Source organism: Pollachius pollachius, assembly GCF_949987615.1.
Source record: "Pollachius pollachius genome assembly, chromosome: 1".
NCBI classification, from domain to species: Eukaryota; Metazoa; Chordata; class Actinopteri; order Gadiformes; family Gadidae; genus Pollachius; species Pollachius pollachius.
The window spans coordinates 51509102-51523441 of NC_136934.1; the positions used below are offsets into that span (position 1 = coordinate 51509102).

Sequence of the window (14340 nt, forward strand, 5' to 3'; positions counted from 1 at the left end):
CTCGACAACGTCTGGAGAGTGAGAGTTGGGTCAGAACAGAGGAAAGATGTTTTCTGTTAAAACCCTGATCGTTGCTGCTCTTCTGGCAGAGCTGGGCCTTGTAGTGGAGTCTTCATTTGGGGGTGAGTCCTTTCATTAAGTTATCTGTTCTGGAAATGGGCGTCAATATGCAGTTTTCCCAAGATATAGAGATAAAATTAACCCTATATGCATCATGCAGGCCATGTTGAATATAACTGAAGTGTAGCTGTGTTCAATTCAGTTTTACATAGCTTTGAATAGCCCTTAATCAAAGAGCTTAACAGGCCATATTGGTATGATACCCCCTGACCCTAGGCCCCCAGAGGGCGAGATGATACTCCCTGTGTACAGAGCTATGTAATATCTCTAGTAGTTTCAACAATGTTTCTGCTGTTGCTGTTTCTGTCCTGCAGAGGGCGCTAGATCCTACAGCTTCGATCTCTCCAATGCGTCAGACCTGAACCGACTTTACAACTCGCCGGTCCATCAGGCTGTCAGGATGAGGAGACCGCTGGGGAGCACGAGCTTCCAGTTAGGACCCCTCAGCCACTCAGGAGTGAAGTCAGTCCCACTTAAATCGATCACAGTCCTAGAACGCAATCAACTCGATTCACCCAATGCAACCGCTACAATATTGTATTGGTGCTTGGACCATGGTTAATGATCTTCAGATGCAATAGTGTTTGTTTTTTTTCCTTTAAATAGTTGTTCCGTTTTGGTTTCTTGCATTAAAGAATCATTGATTAAGTTCAATGACCTTACAAAATGTGTTCCTGAATACATTATATTTGCTATAATTATGCATTGCAGTTGGACAAAATAGAACGGATATCAAATAATTTAAAAAATAAGAGACTTAAATCACTTTCCCTAAGGTAGAGTTGGATCTCTGATTTATTGAACTCGAGTTTAATATTCTGCAAGTTTGGTACAGGTTAATTAAATGCTGCCCTCTAGTGGACGTTCTCATACCGTTTCCATCTCCAGGGTGACGTTGCGTGACGGGTCCACATGGTTGGTCCATAAGGGAGCCGGTTTTGGAATCAGTTCTCAGACCGTGGTGGTGGACGCGAGACACATGAGCCATTCCTGGCAGGTAAGAAGCCCTAAAAGTGTTTATTTATTCAGGGCCTTATCCATGGGGGGCCAGGGGAAGACCTGCCCCCCAATAAATGATGGGCTAGGGTTATTCGAGCTGATGAACAAAACCTGCCCCTCCCACTGCATTAGTCTGGACACCACTGCTGTTTATCTTCGACGGTCTCTGTGTTTTTTTGTATTTCCTAAGAAAAAATACAAATGTCTTAAAACAATTGAAATTATGTTTCATGTGTCTAGATTTTGGAAACAAAAGATTTCAGGGGGACCAAGACGGTGGGTGATTTTGTCAGGGCCGGCGGCTCCGACTACAGACTGATCTTCGATAACTGTCACTTCGGGGCAGGTCGGATGATGAACCAGTGATCTCTGGCGCCCTCTACGGCTACATCTTTCACTGCATCCAAAACCTCTCGTTAGTCTGGAAGGTTTAAGCGCTTCGTGCTTCTTAAAAGCTCGCCAACATATCATTTTCCATTTCATTTCATTCATTTTCAAAATAAATACAGAAATCATATCCAAGTTGTCTTTGGTTCTTGCTTAAAGGGCTGATATTGTGCTTTTTTTTTTTTTTACTTTTCCCTTTGCTTTAGACCAGGGGTTTTCAAAGTATGAGAGAGTGTGCCCCCCCCAGAGAACAAATTTCAGCTGAGCCCCCCCCCCCAAATTTTGTTTTCTAAATCCCTTTGTTTTGAAAGATCTTTTTATTATTGTACACATTTTAAACATCTCTGATCATATATATATATATATATATATATATATATATATATATATATATATATTAACACATTCTAAAGATTTTTTGAAACGCTTTCAACATAGTTTTGAAACATTCTAAACATCTTTGTGTTTTTAAACACATTTCTTAACACATTTTAACATCTTAATCCAAGAATGATTTTGCTTAACGTTTTTAAAATACATTGGAACATCTTAATCTGTAAACTGACAGTTTAGCCTCCCTTTTAGCTCACCTTCACTTTAGTGGGAGCAATGAGTTTGCGTAGCTGTGTTCGAAATCGTTCCCTATCACGGATATAGTGCACTTTATAGGGTGCTCGCCATTTTTTAGTGGTGTTCGAATTCTCCGTGGTAAATTTCATGCACTATATAGTTGACTTAAAATACCCAAAATTTGAGGGAACATAAGATGTTCCCTACATGTTACTCCCGTGTACCCCAATGCAATGCGGCCGTGTTTTCCGGAGGAGAAGAAGAAGCTGAATAACCGCGAAAAAACGAATAGAAATGTCAACAATTTATTTGGGATTCAGCATAGAAAATGTAACATTCAAAATTAATTAAAAAAAAACCTTGATCAAGGAAATGTAACATTCAACATCAATACAACCTCCAGCTTTCCTCGTGAGTGCCGGGTTTGTTTACATGATGTGGGCGCATCTATCTGCGTCACACAAATACCCGGCGCCGTTATTAATAAAATACCCGGTTATTAATATCAATGTTCCGAAATACTTATTGCTCTAGCCTGCGAATAAATCCATTTTACCACTCACATTCAGGTATCGTTGTCCCTGTCTCGCTGGTGCAGTGGCGAGCACTGTTGGATACCAGGGTCCAATTCCTGCTGATGTTTGTATTCAGTGAACCATAATGTAGGTTTTAAACGCTATATCGTGTCGATTGTACTCATGTATATCCTCGAACCAAATCAAGTTCCCGACCTCCGTGGGGAAGAGTGAGCGGAGAGCGCTGGTGGCTAACGCTCTGGAGACCAGGGTTCGAGTCCTGCTGGTTTACTTTAACTAGAGTTTGTTTTTGATGGACCAGCTGTTCCATCAAACGGTCAGTACCTTCATGCAGCATAGCACTGAGCTTAGCGGCCGTAAGAAGTCAGTGGTTTATCAACCAATCACAATTAAGGACGAAATACCATGACGGGCTGCTCTCATGTAGGAGTGGCTACCATCTATTGGCTCCTGGCTAATGGCTACCATCTATTGGCTCCTGGCTAATGGCTGCCATCTATTGGCTCCTGGCTAATGGCTGCCATGTATTGGCTCCTGGCTAATGGCTACCACATCTATTGGCTCCTGGCTAATGGCTACCACATATATTGGCTCCTGGCTAATGGCTACCATCTATTGGCTCCTGGCTAATGGCTGCCATCTATTGGCTCCTGGCTAATGGCTACCATCTATTGGCTTCTGGCTAATGGCTGCCATCTATTGGCTCGTGGCTAATAGCTACCATCTATTGGCTCCTGGCTAAAGGCTACCATCCATTGGCTACCATCTATTGACATTATTATGCATTAGTCTTCATGAAAGTATCAATCTTTTTATTGTGATAATCGACCTGACTCAATAAAGATGTCTGTTATGGCTGACCACCACCATATACACATGGATCTAAATATCGCATTGTAAATTAGGATAGGAGCAATTTTCCCTCAATGTGTATTTAAGAGTGCTGGCCTGAACAATCAAGTAAAGTAGGAGGGATGCGGGATTCTGCATGAATCCACATTTATTTTAACAGACAGTTTGGCGTGTGCCTTCTTCAGTGTGCAACAATGTAACAGTCTTAAATAACCACACCCATTAACATACCCAGCAGCAACAATGGCATTTAAATTGTCCAGTCCAAACGTGATCATTGTCACTACTTAAGACAGTCCATTGATGAGAATAAATTACATATGTGCAACATACGAAAGAACATACATTATATTTATAAGAAACAACATAGTGACAAATCTTCATTCATCCCATTCGGGATACAGGTGTTTAAATTAAATATATACCAAGCCTCTCGGTGTAGGAGGCGGATCTCTGTTCCCCCCTCTTGGAAGCCGATTGGCCAACTCTAATGCGACTGATGAGTTGACGTCATTCTTTCTTATTGCGCATTTGTGCTCAAAGAGTCTGGTTCTTAGCTGCTTCTTAGTTTTGCCCACGTAAAGTAAGCACTTAAAACTACCATGTGGAATTCTAAAGGGAAAAGGCGGCTGGGCAGGTGCAGGGAGGTGCAATCGCACCAACTGGTCTCTCAGGCTGGGTGCTCTTCTATAGCAGCTGCTTGGCGGATCCTGAAAAGTATGGCCAATGTTCGAGTGACTCACTGCTTACTACGTGCCAGTGGCGATGCACAATATTCTGTAATCTATTTGAAATCTGAGCATAAATGGATACAAAGGTAACTGGATTGTTGTTGGAGCTATTCTGTTTAATCCGGTTGGTCATTGAATCGGTATGTTGGATAATGCGCACACGCGCTAGACAATTACGCAGCAAGTCGTCTGCATAGCACCTGTCAAGGAATCTTTCACAAAGCTCCCCCGCTTGTCGCTCAAATACCTCATCGTTATCACAGACGCGGCGTTCTCTCAATAGTTGGCTGTAAGGCAGGCTCCGTTTGATAGATGGTGGATGGAACCTCTGGTCTAAATATCGCATGACATTAAAGCAGTAGTCAGCCAGTGATCAACGATTCAGTGTGGGAATACATTTTTCTCTCACTGCTGTCTTCTAAATTCACTGAAAGCCATTTGGATAAATGCTGCTGAATACCTGAATGATAAAGTGTAATATAACATGTATTGACCTGTCTTGAGCAATAGGCTTTCTGGAGTTTCCAAGATGAAGTCATCATCCCAGGCCAGTACGGGGCCTTCATAATACTGGGTATTCATGGTTACCCCCAGTACATGGTGTTCACACACTGCCTCAGAGAACACCAAGTGATGTTTACCAGTCCATAGTTGTTATTAAAAATGTGGTTGTGTTTTTGGGAAAGTTCTGGAGGGGTGTGTATGGAACAGTGAGCTCTCCATCTGGGCGTCGTTTTTCTTGTTGGGGGAGAATCCAAAATGACATCATCCCTACCCTGTTAACCCTCTGAAAAACAACTTTTCCAACAAATGCATGAAAGAAATGATTTAAATCAACATGTTAAATACATTACATCATCAAGGTGAGATATTACAACATTTAGGTGCGTGCGGTGTCTCATGCTTTGTAAAAGCAGAACACTTGGAATGGTTTAAAGGGGATGTTTGAGGTTTGGTGAACTGAAACCGAAAGTTCCCAAGATCATCGTCAAAAAAACAACAACCTGGAAAGTTTGAATGGAGAAAAATGGCAGGCTGCTCATTGGCTGTTCAAGGGGAGGATGCTTCCTGATGGGCGGGCTAACAGTTTTATAAAGGATGGGCTCGACAACATCTGGAGAGTGAGAGTTGGGTCAGAACAGAGGAAAGATGTTTTCTGTTAAAACCCTGATCGTTGCTGCTCTTCTGGCAGAGCTGGGCCTTGTAGTGGAGTCTTCATTTGGGGGTGAGTCCTTTCATTAAGTTATCTGTTCTGGAAAAGGGCGTCAATATGCAGTTTGCCCAAGGTATAGAGAAAGAATTAGCCCTATATGTATGATGCAGGCCATGTTGAATACAACTGAACAGTTATGAAAAAAAAGAAAAATGCAGCTAAGTGTAGCTGTGTTCAATTCAGTTATACATTGCTTTGAATAGCCCTTAATCAAAGAGCTTAACAGGCCATATTGGTATGATACCCCCTGACCCTAGGCCCCCAGAGGGCGAGATGATACTCCCTGTGTACAGAGCTATGTAATATCTCTAGTAGTTTCAACAATGTTTCTGCTGTTGCTGTTTCTGTCCTGCAGAGGGCGCTAGATCCTACAGCTTCGATCTCTCCAATGCGTCAGACCTGAACCGACTTTACAACTCGCCGGTCCATCAGGCTGTCAGGATGAGGAGACCGCTGGGGAGCACGAGCTTCCAGTTAGGACCCCTCAGCCACTCAGGAGTGAAGTCAGTCCCACTTAAATCGATCACAGTCCTAGAACGCAATCAACTCGATTCACCCAATGCAACCGCTACAATATTGTATTGGTGCTTGGACCATGGTTAATGATCTTCAGATGCAATAGTCTTTGTTTTTTTTTCCTTTAAATAGTTGTGCCGTTTTGGTTTCTTGCATTAACGAATCATTGATTAAGTTCAATAACCTTACAAAATGTGTTCCTGAATACATTATATTTGCTATAATTATGCATTGCAGTTGGACAAAATAGAACGGATATCAAATAATTAAAAAAATAAGAGACTAAATTCACTTTCCCTAAGGTAGGGTTGGATCTCTGATTTATTGAACTCGAGTTTAATGTTCTGCAAGTTTGGTACAGGTTAATTAAATGCTGCCCTCTAGTGGACGTTCTCATACCGTTTCCATCTCCAGGGTGACGTTGCGTGACGGGTCCACATGGTTGGTCCATAAGGGAGCCGGTTTTGGCATCAGTTCTCAGACCGTGGTGGTGGACGCGAGACACATGAGCCATTCCTGGCAGGTAAGAAGCCCTAAAAGTGTTTATTTATTCAGGGCCTTATCCATGGGGGGCCAGGGGAAGACCTGCCCCCCAATAAATGATGGGCTAGGGTTATTCGAGCTGATGAACAAAACCTGCCCCTCCCACTGCATTAGTCTGGACACCACTGCTGTTTATCTTCGACGGTCTCTGTGTTTTTTTGTATTTCCTAAGAAAAAATACAAATGTCTTAAAACAATTGAAATTATGTTTCATGTGTCTAGATTTTGGAAACAAAAGATTTCAGGGGGACCAAGACGGTGGGTGATTTTGTCAGGGCCGGCGGCTCTGACTACAGCCTGCTCTTCGATAACTGTCACTTCGGGGCAGGTCGGATGATGAACCAGTGATCTCTGGCGCCCTCTACGGCTACATCTTTCACTGCATCCAAAACCTTCCATTAATCTGGAAGGTTTAAGCGCTTCGTGCTTCTTAAAAGCTTGCCAACATATCATTTTCCATTTCATTTCATTCATTTTCAAAATAAATACAGAAATCATATCCAAGTTGTCTTTGGTTCTTGCTTAAAGGGCTGATATTGTGCTTTTTTTTTTTTACTTTTCCCTTTGCTTTAGACCAGGGGTTTTCAAAGTATGAGAGCGTGAGCCCCCCCCCAGAGAACAAATTTCAGCTGAGCCCCCCGCCCCCCCCCCCAAATTTATTTTTCTAAATCCCTTTATTTTGAAAGATCTTTTAATTATTTTACACATTTTAAACATCTCTGATCATATCTTAAACATCTCTGATCATGTTTTACACATTTTAAAGATTTTTTGAAACGCTTTCAACATATTTTTGAAACATTTTAAACATCTTTGTGCGTTTTTAAACACATTTCTTAACACATTTTAACATCTTTATCCAAGCATGATTTTGCTTAACGTTTTTAAAATACATTGGAACATCTTAATCTGTAAACTGACAGTTTAGCCTCCCTTTTAGCTCACCTCCACTTTAGTGGGAGCAATGAGTTTGCGTAGCTGTGTTCGAAATCGTTCCCTATCATGGATATAGTGCACTATATAGGGTGCTCGCCATTTTGTAGTGGTGTTCGAATTCTCTGTGGTAAATTTCATGCACTATATAGTGGACTTAAAATACCCAAAATTTGAGGGAACATACGATGTTCCCTACATGTTACTCCCCTATACCACAATGCCATGCGGTCGTGTTTTCCGGAGGAGAAGAAGAAGCTGAATAACCGCGAAAAAACGAATAGAAATGTCAGCAATTTATTTGGGATTTAACATAGAAAATGTAACATTCAAAATTAATTTAAAAAAAACCTTGATCAAGGAAATGTAACAGTCAACATCAATGCAACTTCCAGCTTTCCTTGTGAGTGCCGGGTTTGTTTACATGATGTGGGCGCATCTATCTGCGTCACACAAATACCCGGCGCATTTACTGACGCAAAAGACATTTAGAAATGTTCAGCGTAGTGTCCGAATTCTCGTTTGTTCGTTCCCTATATAGTGCACTATATCATAAACACTATATAGGGAATAGTGAGTGAGTGAATAGGGAACGATTTCGAACACAGCGCGTCTTCCGTCTGTGCGTTTATTTTGCGTTACTTTTTCTGGTATATTTTTTTCTCACGACGTGCCCCCCCTGAAGAACTCTGGAGCCCCCCAGGGGAGGCGCGCCTCACAGTTTGAAAACCCCTGCTTTAGACTCTTTATATGACTTTTGTACAGGGGTGCACATAGCTTTTTTTAGTGAGTTACTAAGGTGAGTACCGGGAGATGGTGTTAGGTACGCACCCCACAGCCCCTCATGTAACATCTGATCTCATGAAACTTAGCCAGTTTCACAAAGGAGATTCCATTTTCAATACACCTTTTTTTATAAAACTGCAGCAGCTTGACCACGGAGCGCTTGAATATCTCACAGTGAGGAACGTTGCAATCAGCTGATTTTGCGCAGTTCTCCGATGTATCTGTGGTGCACAGCACACATAGCGCACATGTCAGTGCGCTTAGCATTTGTTTCGAGCCACAGCACATGTTGCCAGTTGTGCTGGCAAGATGTGCCAGCAGACCACATCTTGGAGCCACGTTTAAAAAAAAGTTTATTCTGCTCCGTTTGCCTTTTCTTTGCAGGTGGCGAACACCAAAGTATCTGCTCAATCTATTAAGTTTTTTCACATTTTTCGTTCTCCCGTTAGTTACGCAAAATTGTTGCAGTGACACAAGTGACGTTACGCTTCCCTGATTATGGGCGCGCATGCGTTCTTGCGTACCAGTTATGCACACCCCTGCTTATGCATACCTGTTTTACGTCTGCTTAACTAGAATATTCTAAGTTGGAGCCAGGGGGAGTATTCCCACCGACGCCCCTCAATAGGTGCATGAAGCAGAACGTTTGCGCTAAAATTGTACTTCCGTAATAATGTGACTGTGCAGTGGGCGGTGCTGAAGTGCAGGAGTCGACTTCACGACTTCTCGGGGGGCTGAATTTGCCGACACACAAGCGCAAAGCGTTCGTCCAATTACAGCAGACTGGGCTAAGTAGGAGGGGGGCCTTGAAAGACGCCGAAATTGGTTTTGCAGAAAAGTTCAGTGTGAGAATTATTCGAGTAGTACCCCCAAATGCAATTATTAACCCTAAAAAAGCATAAAATGGAATCTTTAAAGGAGTTTTGCTGCCACAGAGTTCAAGGTTCAAGGTAGCTCTATTCATATCCGTGGGTAAATTTGGTTTGCAGCTCAAGAAAAAGGCGTTCGCACACCTAGCATACACAGTAAAATAGGACATAACAAAATACAGAAGACCAAAATCACAGAGGTGCTCAGTACAAAGTGCAACAAAATGATGCAGAGAATGGCTGCGGGAAAAAAACTTGAACTTCCTGTAGCAGTTTGTTCTGCTTTTGGGAACTTTGAGCCTCTGTCTAGAGGGAAGCAGCTGAAATGCACTGTTTAAAGGATGGGTGTTATCACTTTGAATGGATTGAGATAACCTCTTTAACTGTTTGGTGTAAAGGGCTTCCATGTTCAGAGTGGTTGTTTTAGAGACTGAATCAATTACGATGTGCTCACTAAAACATCCGTTATTAATATCAATGTTCCGAATTACTTATTGCTCTGGCCTGCGACTAAATCCATTTTACCACTCCCATTCAGGTATCGTTGTCCCTGTCTCGCTGGTGCAGTGGCGAGCACTGTTGGATACCAGGGTCCAATTCCTGCTGATGTTTGTTTCCAGTGAACCATAATGTAGGTTTTAAACGCTATGCTATCGTGTCGATTGTACTCTCATGTATATCCTCCAACCATATCAAGTTCCTGACCTCCGTGGGGAAGAGAGAGCGGAGAGCGCTGGTGGCTAACGCTCTGGAGACCAGGGTTCGAGTCCCGCTGGTTTACTTTGATGGAAGCCTCTTATTTCTATATCATGTGAAATGTAAAGCAAAATGTGACCCCCGTCCACTAGAGGGCAGCATCAAATCCTAGTCGGCGTCTTGGTGGTGCAGTGGTAAGGGCTGTTGGTGAACTCTGTAGGCTGAGGTTTGAGTCCCCACACATACGGCCACAAAGGAGGGAGCATCCCCAAAAGGTCAGCAGAACCCCCCCCCCATGCCCTTTAGTGAAGTAATCCCGAACCCCCTCCCAACCCAAAGTGTGAACATAATATTGAACATCAAATCCATCCACCATCACTAAGTGTCTCGGTGGTGCACTGCTAAGACCTGCTGATTATGAGCTGGGGACACAGGTTCAAGTCCTGCTTATGTTGGCTGTTTATTACTATTCGTCATTATGGCGGCATTGTTGGTTTGGAACTAACACAGCATTTCTCATGCAAACAAAGCTTTGACTAGCCTAGGTTATGTTATATTTACGTTTATTTAGGATTAAAAAAAAATGAAACAAACATAATGTATTGTTTATTTTTCTTATGTGATACTTGATGCACTCTGGTGGAGTGATATCCTGATTTTATTCATCTGCACATGAAAACATTTGAACCCTTTCACTTCCGCCTCATGGATCGCTTCAAGATGTCATACATCTTTGTAACTGCTGTGTGACAGTTATCCTTTATGAGATGGTAGAATTCGCCCGCAGAATCCACGAGTTGACCAACAGTTTTGGCCTTCTCGGAATCCTTTTCTTCACCTCTCTAGAAAACAAACAATTCATGTTATTTTATTTATTAGGCATGTATTATCTATGAGTCTATGTTCAATGATCAGGCCTTGTATAGAGCTGCACCTTCACCGATACGTTTAGCCCTGAATAAAAAGCTGCTTGTTGTTACTGACCGTCCACCCCTCACTTTGTGTAATTTTTGCGTCCTCCACTGTGATCCCAGCGGTTGACTTATGGATCAACCACGTTTTCTTGTTGTTCTTCAACGTCACCCTGAAGTGGGGAAACACAACAAGATTCAGGGCATCACTCTCCTCCTAAAGCCACCGTAGGTCTGCATCAAGCCCACTCTCCAGGCCAGAGGCAAACCTTTCCTGTTGGCCTGGCAGTGTTAGTCCACCTCCATCATCAGTCTATTCACTTTATGAACAAAGCCTGGATGCTGTATGACTATCAGTATCAAATAATATGATTATGAGTGATTTGTTCCCATTGTCACTGTTTTGTATGTGTGTGCCACAAGTAGGCTAATGGTAGGTTTTATATATAAAAAGTGGGACTCACACCAATCCGGAGTGGCATAATGGTGGTCCTACATCCATGTGCCTCAAAATTGGTAAATCAAGTGGTCTCGTCATCACCATAGCATGAATAATCTTCGCTTTATAGAGATCAGGATTTTCTTTTTGAGTTATGTGGCCTTCAGCGTGGCCTGCTGGAGCAAAACAATAACATCAACATTTAGTTGAACTTTGTAGGGGTGTTTGTCCACCTCCATTCTTACAAATCAACCTTCTTTAGCTTATCTTATAATATGAAATGTGGCAGCCCGGCTCCGTGACAGTGCCCCTGGAAGCCCAGGGGACGGGTTGTAGAGGAAGTATTCCACCCATTTCCCCCAGATGGCGCCAGGAAGGACATTGGAGCTGCTTCCAATTAAGGAGATGCAGACTACCTGAGGAGCAGGTAAAGAGGCAGGCCTTAAATAGCCTGCTTCTCCACTCATTCAGGGTTCTCCCAGCCATGTGGCTCGTCAACGGAGATACCGGTCCTCGTGGGTGACGGGATTCCACCCACGAGGGATAGGACCGTGGATTTATCCCAGGTTTTTTCGTTCTTTTTGGCTTTTCCCCTTGAAATCGTGTCCTGTTTGGGAGGAGGCGGTTCGCTCACCGTGCAGGGTTGGTGGAGTCGGTCCAGCGGAAGACCCGGCCAAGCTTTGGAGAGATGCCCGAGGAATGAAAGTTTGGGGGGGTGGGGCAACCCGAGGAATGGTCAAAGGTTGGAAGGTAGGGGCAACCGGAAGAAAGGTGGGAGGTCGGAGGGTAGGGGCAACTTGAGGAATGGTCATAGACTGAACGAGTCGGGCAAACTTCAATGGTTTGCTGAGGAGCTTGGGTGCCGCAGAAAGAACTTTAAATAAAGTACATAATAACAACATTAATGACTGAACAGTATGTGGCAGCATATCTGAGCAGGTTATACCAAGTCTTTTATTACATGTCTTTGTTGAATACATTTTACACTTCCATATTATTTGACTTGAACGTTTATAGCTTTTTAAAAACGACATTTACAGATATTTAAACAGAAAACTAACTAAAAGAACTTACACTTACTGCCAGGCGCCACAACAAGGACCAACTGTGTCAGAAGAGCGGCAGTGATCAAAGGTTGAACAGAAAACATCTTCTCTGTGAGCTTTAGATAAAAGGCTCGTCTTTGTTATCGTAGCGTGCAAAATAGCGTAAAGAAAGGAGGGAGGAAATGAATAAGGAAAACAACTAAAGAAAGGGATAATTTTAATGTCCTTTTAAAAGAGTGTTGAAAACCCCACTATGATTTGATTTAGTAAACCAGGATTAAATGCATTATAGAGCGCTAGTTTTAAACCGCTTTTAAATCCAAATATAAATGTACTCTTTTAATTGTGGATACTTTTTTTTCATTGAGTGTTCTTTAAAGGGATACATTATTAAACATTAATTTTTAGGAACTTAGTAATTATAAATTTACTTGGTAACACTAATAGTTAGTTAGCTAACAATGTCCCTTCAATATCAAGTGGGCTAACACCTAGCATGTCTATTAACAAAGTTGAAAAGCCTGTTTTAGCTTAGTGGCTCATTCGTATCTACAGTGATTGCACCGTTTTCAGTGGTAGTTTGCATTTGTACCATGCAAATATCTCACACTGATAAAAACAAATATTACCAGACCAATTTGAAAGTTGCTGGTCGAGTTTGGTGGATGGTGACAATCGGGACTCAGAAGATAACCTGTTCTCTCCCGTGATGTCCTGTTGTGTGTAACACACCTGGAGTTACACACACACACACACACACACACACACACACACACACACACACCTGGAGTTACACACACACACACACACACACACGCACACACACACACACACGGCTCCCGATTAGCGGGTCACTTGATGAAGGGGTCCGAACGCGCTATCTTATAATATGAAATGTGGCAGCCCGGCTCCGTGACAGTGCCCCTGGAAGCCCAGGGGACGGGTTGTAGAGGAAGTATTCCACCCATTTCCCCCAGATGGCGCCAGGAAGGACATTGGAGCTGCTTCCAATTAAGGAGATGCAGACTACCTGAGGAGCAGGTAAAGAGGCAGGCCTTAAATAGCCTGCTTCTCCACTCATTCAGGGTTCTCCCAGCCATGTGGCTCGTCAACGGAGATACCGGTCCTCGTGGGTGACGGGATTCCACCCACGAGGGATAGGACCGTGGATTTATCCCAGGTTTTTTCGTTCTTTTTGGCTTTTCCCCTTGAAATCGTGTCCTGTTTGGGAGGAGGCGGTTCGCTCACCGTGCAGGGTTGGTGGAGTCGGTCCAGCGGAAGACCCGGCCAAGCTTTGGAGAGATGCCCGAGGAATGAAAGTTTGGGGGGGTGGGGCAACCCGAGGAATGGTCAAAGGTTGGAAGGTAGGGGCAACCGGAAGAAAGGTGGGAGGTCGGAGGGTAGGGGCAACTTGAGGAATGGTCATAGACTGAACGAGTCGGGCAAACTTCAATGGTTTGCTGAGGAGCTTGGGTGCCGCAGAAAGAACTTTAAATAAAGTACATAATAACAACATTAATGACTGAACAGTATGTGGCAGCATATCTGAGCAGGTTATACCAAGTCTTTTATTACATGTCTTTGTTGAATACATTTTACACTTCCATATTATTTGACTTGAACGTTTATAGCTTTTTAAAAACGACATTTACAGATATTTAAACAGAAAACTAACTAAAAGAACTTACACTTACTGCCAGGCGCCACAACAAGGACCAACTGTGTCAGAAGAGCGGCAGTGATCAAAGGTTGAACAGAAAACATCTTCTCTGTGAGCTTTAGATAAAAGGCTCGTCTTTGTTATCGTAGCGTGCAAAATAGCGTAAAGAAAGGAGGGAGGAAATGAATAAGGAAAACAACTAAAGAAAGGGATAATTTTAATGTCCTTTTAAAAGAGTGTTGAAAACCCCACTATGATTTGATTTAGTAAACCAGGATTAAATGCATTATAGAGCGCTAGTTTTAAACCGCTTTTAAATCCAAATATAAATGTACTCTTTTAATTGTGGATACTTTTTTTTCATTGAGTGTTCTTTAAAGGGATACATTATTAAACATTAATTTTTAGGAACTTAGTAATTATAAATTTACTTGGTAACACTAATAGTTAGTTAGCTAACAATGTCCCTTCAATATCAAGTGGGCTAACACCTAGCATGTCTATTAACAAAGTTGAAAAGCCTGTTTTAGCTT

At 42.6% G+C, this 14340-nt stretch overlaps 2 protein-coding genes and 1 long non-coding RNA gene across 3 annotated transcripts; 2 read left to right on the forward strand and 1 right to left on the reverse strand.

Moving 5' to 3' along the window:
• LOC307075954 (uncharacterized protein) lies at nt 1–1636 on the forward strand. The gene is made up of 4 exons (XM_079736729.1): nt 1–122; nt 435–582; nt 1009–1117; nt 1360–1636. The coding sequence occupies exons 1-4, from the start codon at nt 47–49 to the stop codon at nt 1483–1485; spliced, it is 459 nt and encodes a 152-aa protein (XP_079592855.1). The 5' UTR covers nt 1–46; the 3' UTR covers nt 1486–1636.
• A 3673-nt stretch (nt 1637–5309) lies between these two features.
• On the forward strand, nt 5310–6960 carry LOC307085314 (uncharacterized protein). The gene is made up of 4 exons (XM_079750073.1): nt 5310–5420; nt 5764–5911; nt 6339–6447; nt 6690–6960. The coding sequence occupies exons 1-4, from the start codon at nt 5345–5347 to the stop codon at nt 6813–6815; spliced, it is 459 nt and encodes a 152-aa protein (XP_079606199.1). The 5' UTR covers nt 5310–5344; the 3' UTR covers nt 6816–6960.
• Nucleotides 6961–10530: 3570 nt separating this feature from the next.
• LOC307091385 lies at nt 10531–11251 on the reverse strand. The gene is made up of 3 exons (XR_013812733.1): nt 11127–11251; nt 10736–10835; nt 10531–10593 (listed from the first exon to the last, which is right to left on the reverse strand). It is a non-coding gene; the product is annotated as an uncharacterized lncRNA (long non-coding RNA).
• Between the last annotated feature and the right edge of the window lie 3089 nt (nt 11252–14340).

What these genes read in the sequence shown, in the direction of transcription:
- LOC307075954 (XM_079736729.1), top strand. Translation starts at nt 47, where the DNA reads ATGTTTTCTGTTAAAACCCTGATCGTTGCTGCTCTTCTGGCAGAGCTG. An exon ending in CTCAGCCACTCAGGAGTGAA is followed by an intron (nt 583 to 1,008) that starts GTCAGTCCCACT and finishes TTCCATCTCCAG; the next exon opens with GGTGACGTTGCGTGACGGGT. An exon ending in ACATGAGCCATTCCTGGCAG is followed by an intron (nt 1,118 to 1,359) that starts GTAAGAAGCCCT and finishes TCATGTGTCTAG; the next exon opens with ATTTTGGAAACAAAAGATTT.
- LOC307085314 (XM_079750073.1), top strand. Translation starts at nt 5,345, where the DNA reads ATGTTTTCTGTTAAAACCCTGATCGTTGCTGCTCTTCTGGCAGAGCTG. An exon ending in AGTGGAGTCTTCATTTGGGG is followed by an intron (nt 5,421 to 5,763) that starts GTGAGTCCTTTC and finishes TCTGTCCTGCAG; the next exon opens with AGGGCGCTAGATCCTACAGC. An exon ending in CTCAGCCACTCAGGAGTGAA is followed by an intron (nt 5,912 to 6,338) that starts GTCAGTCCCACT and finishes TTCCATCTCCAG; the next exon opens with GGTGACGTTGCGTGACGGGT.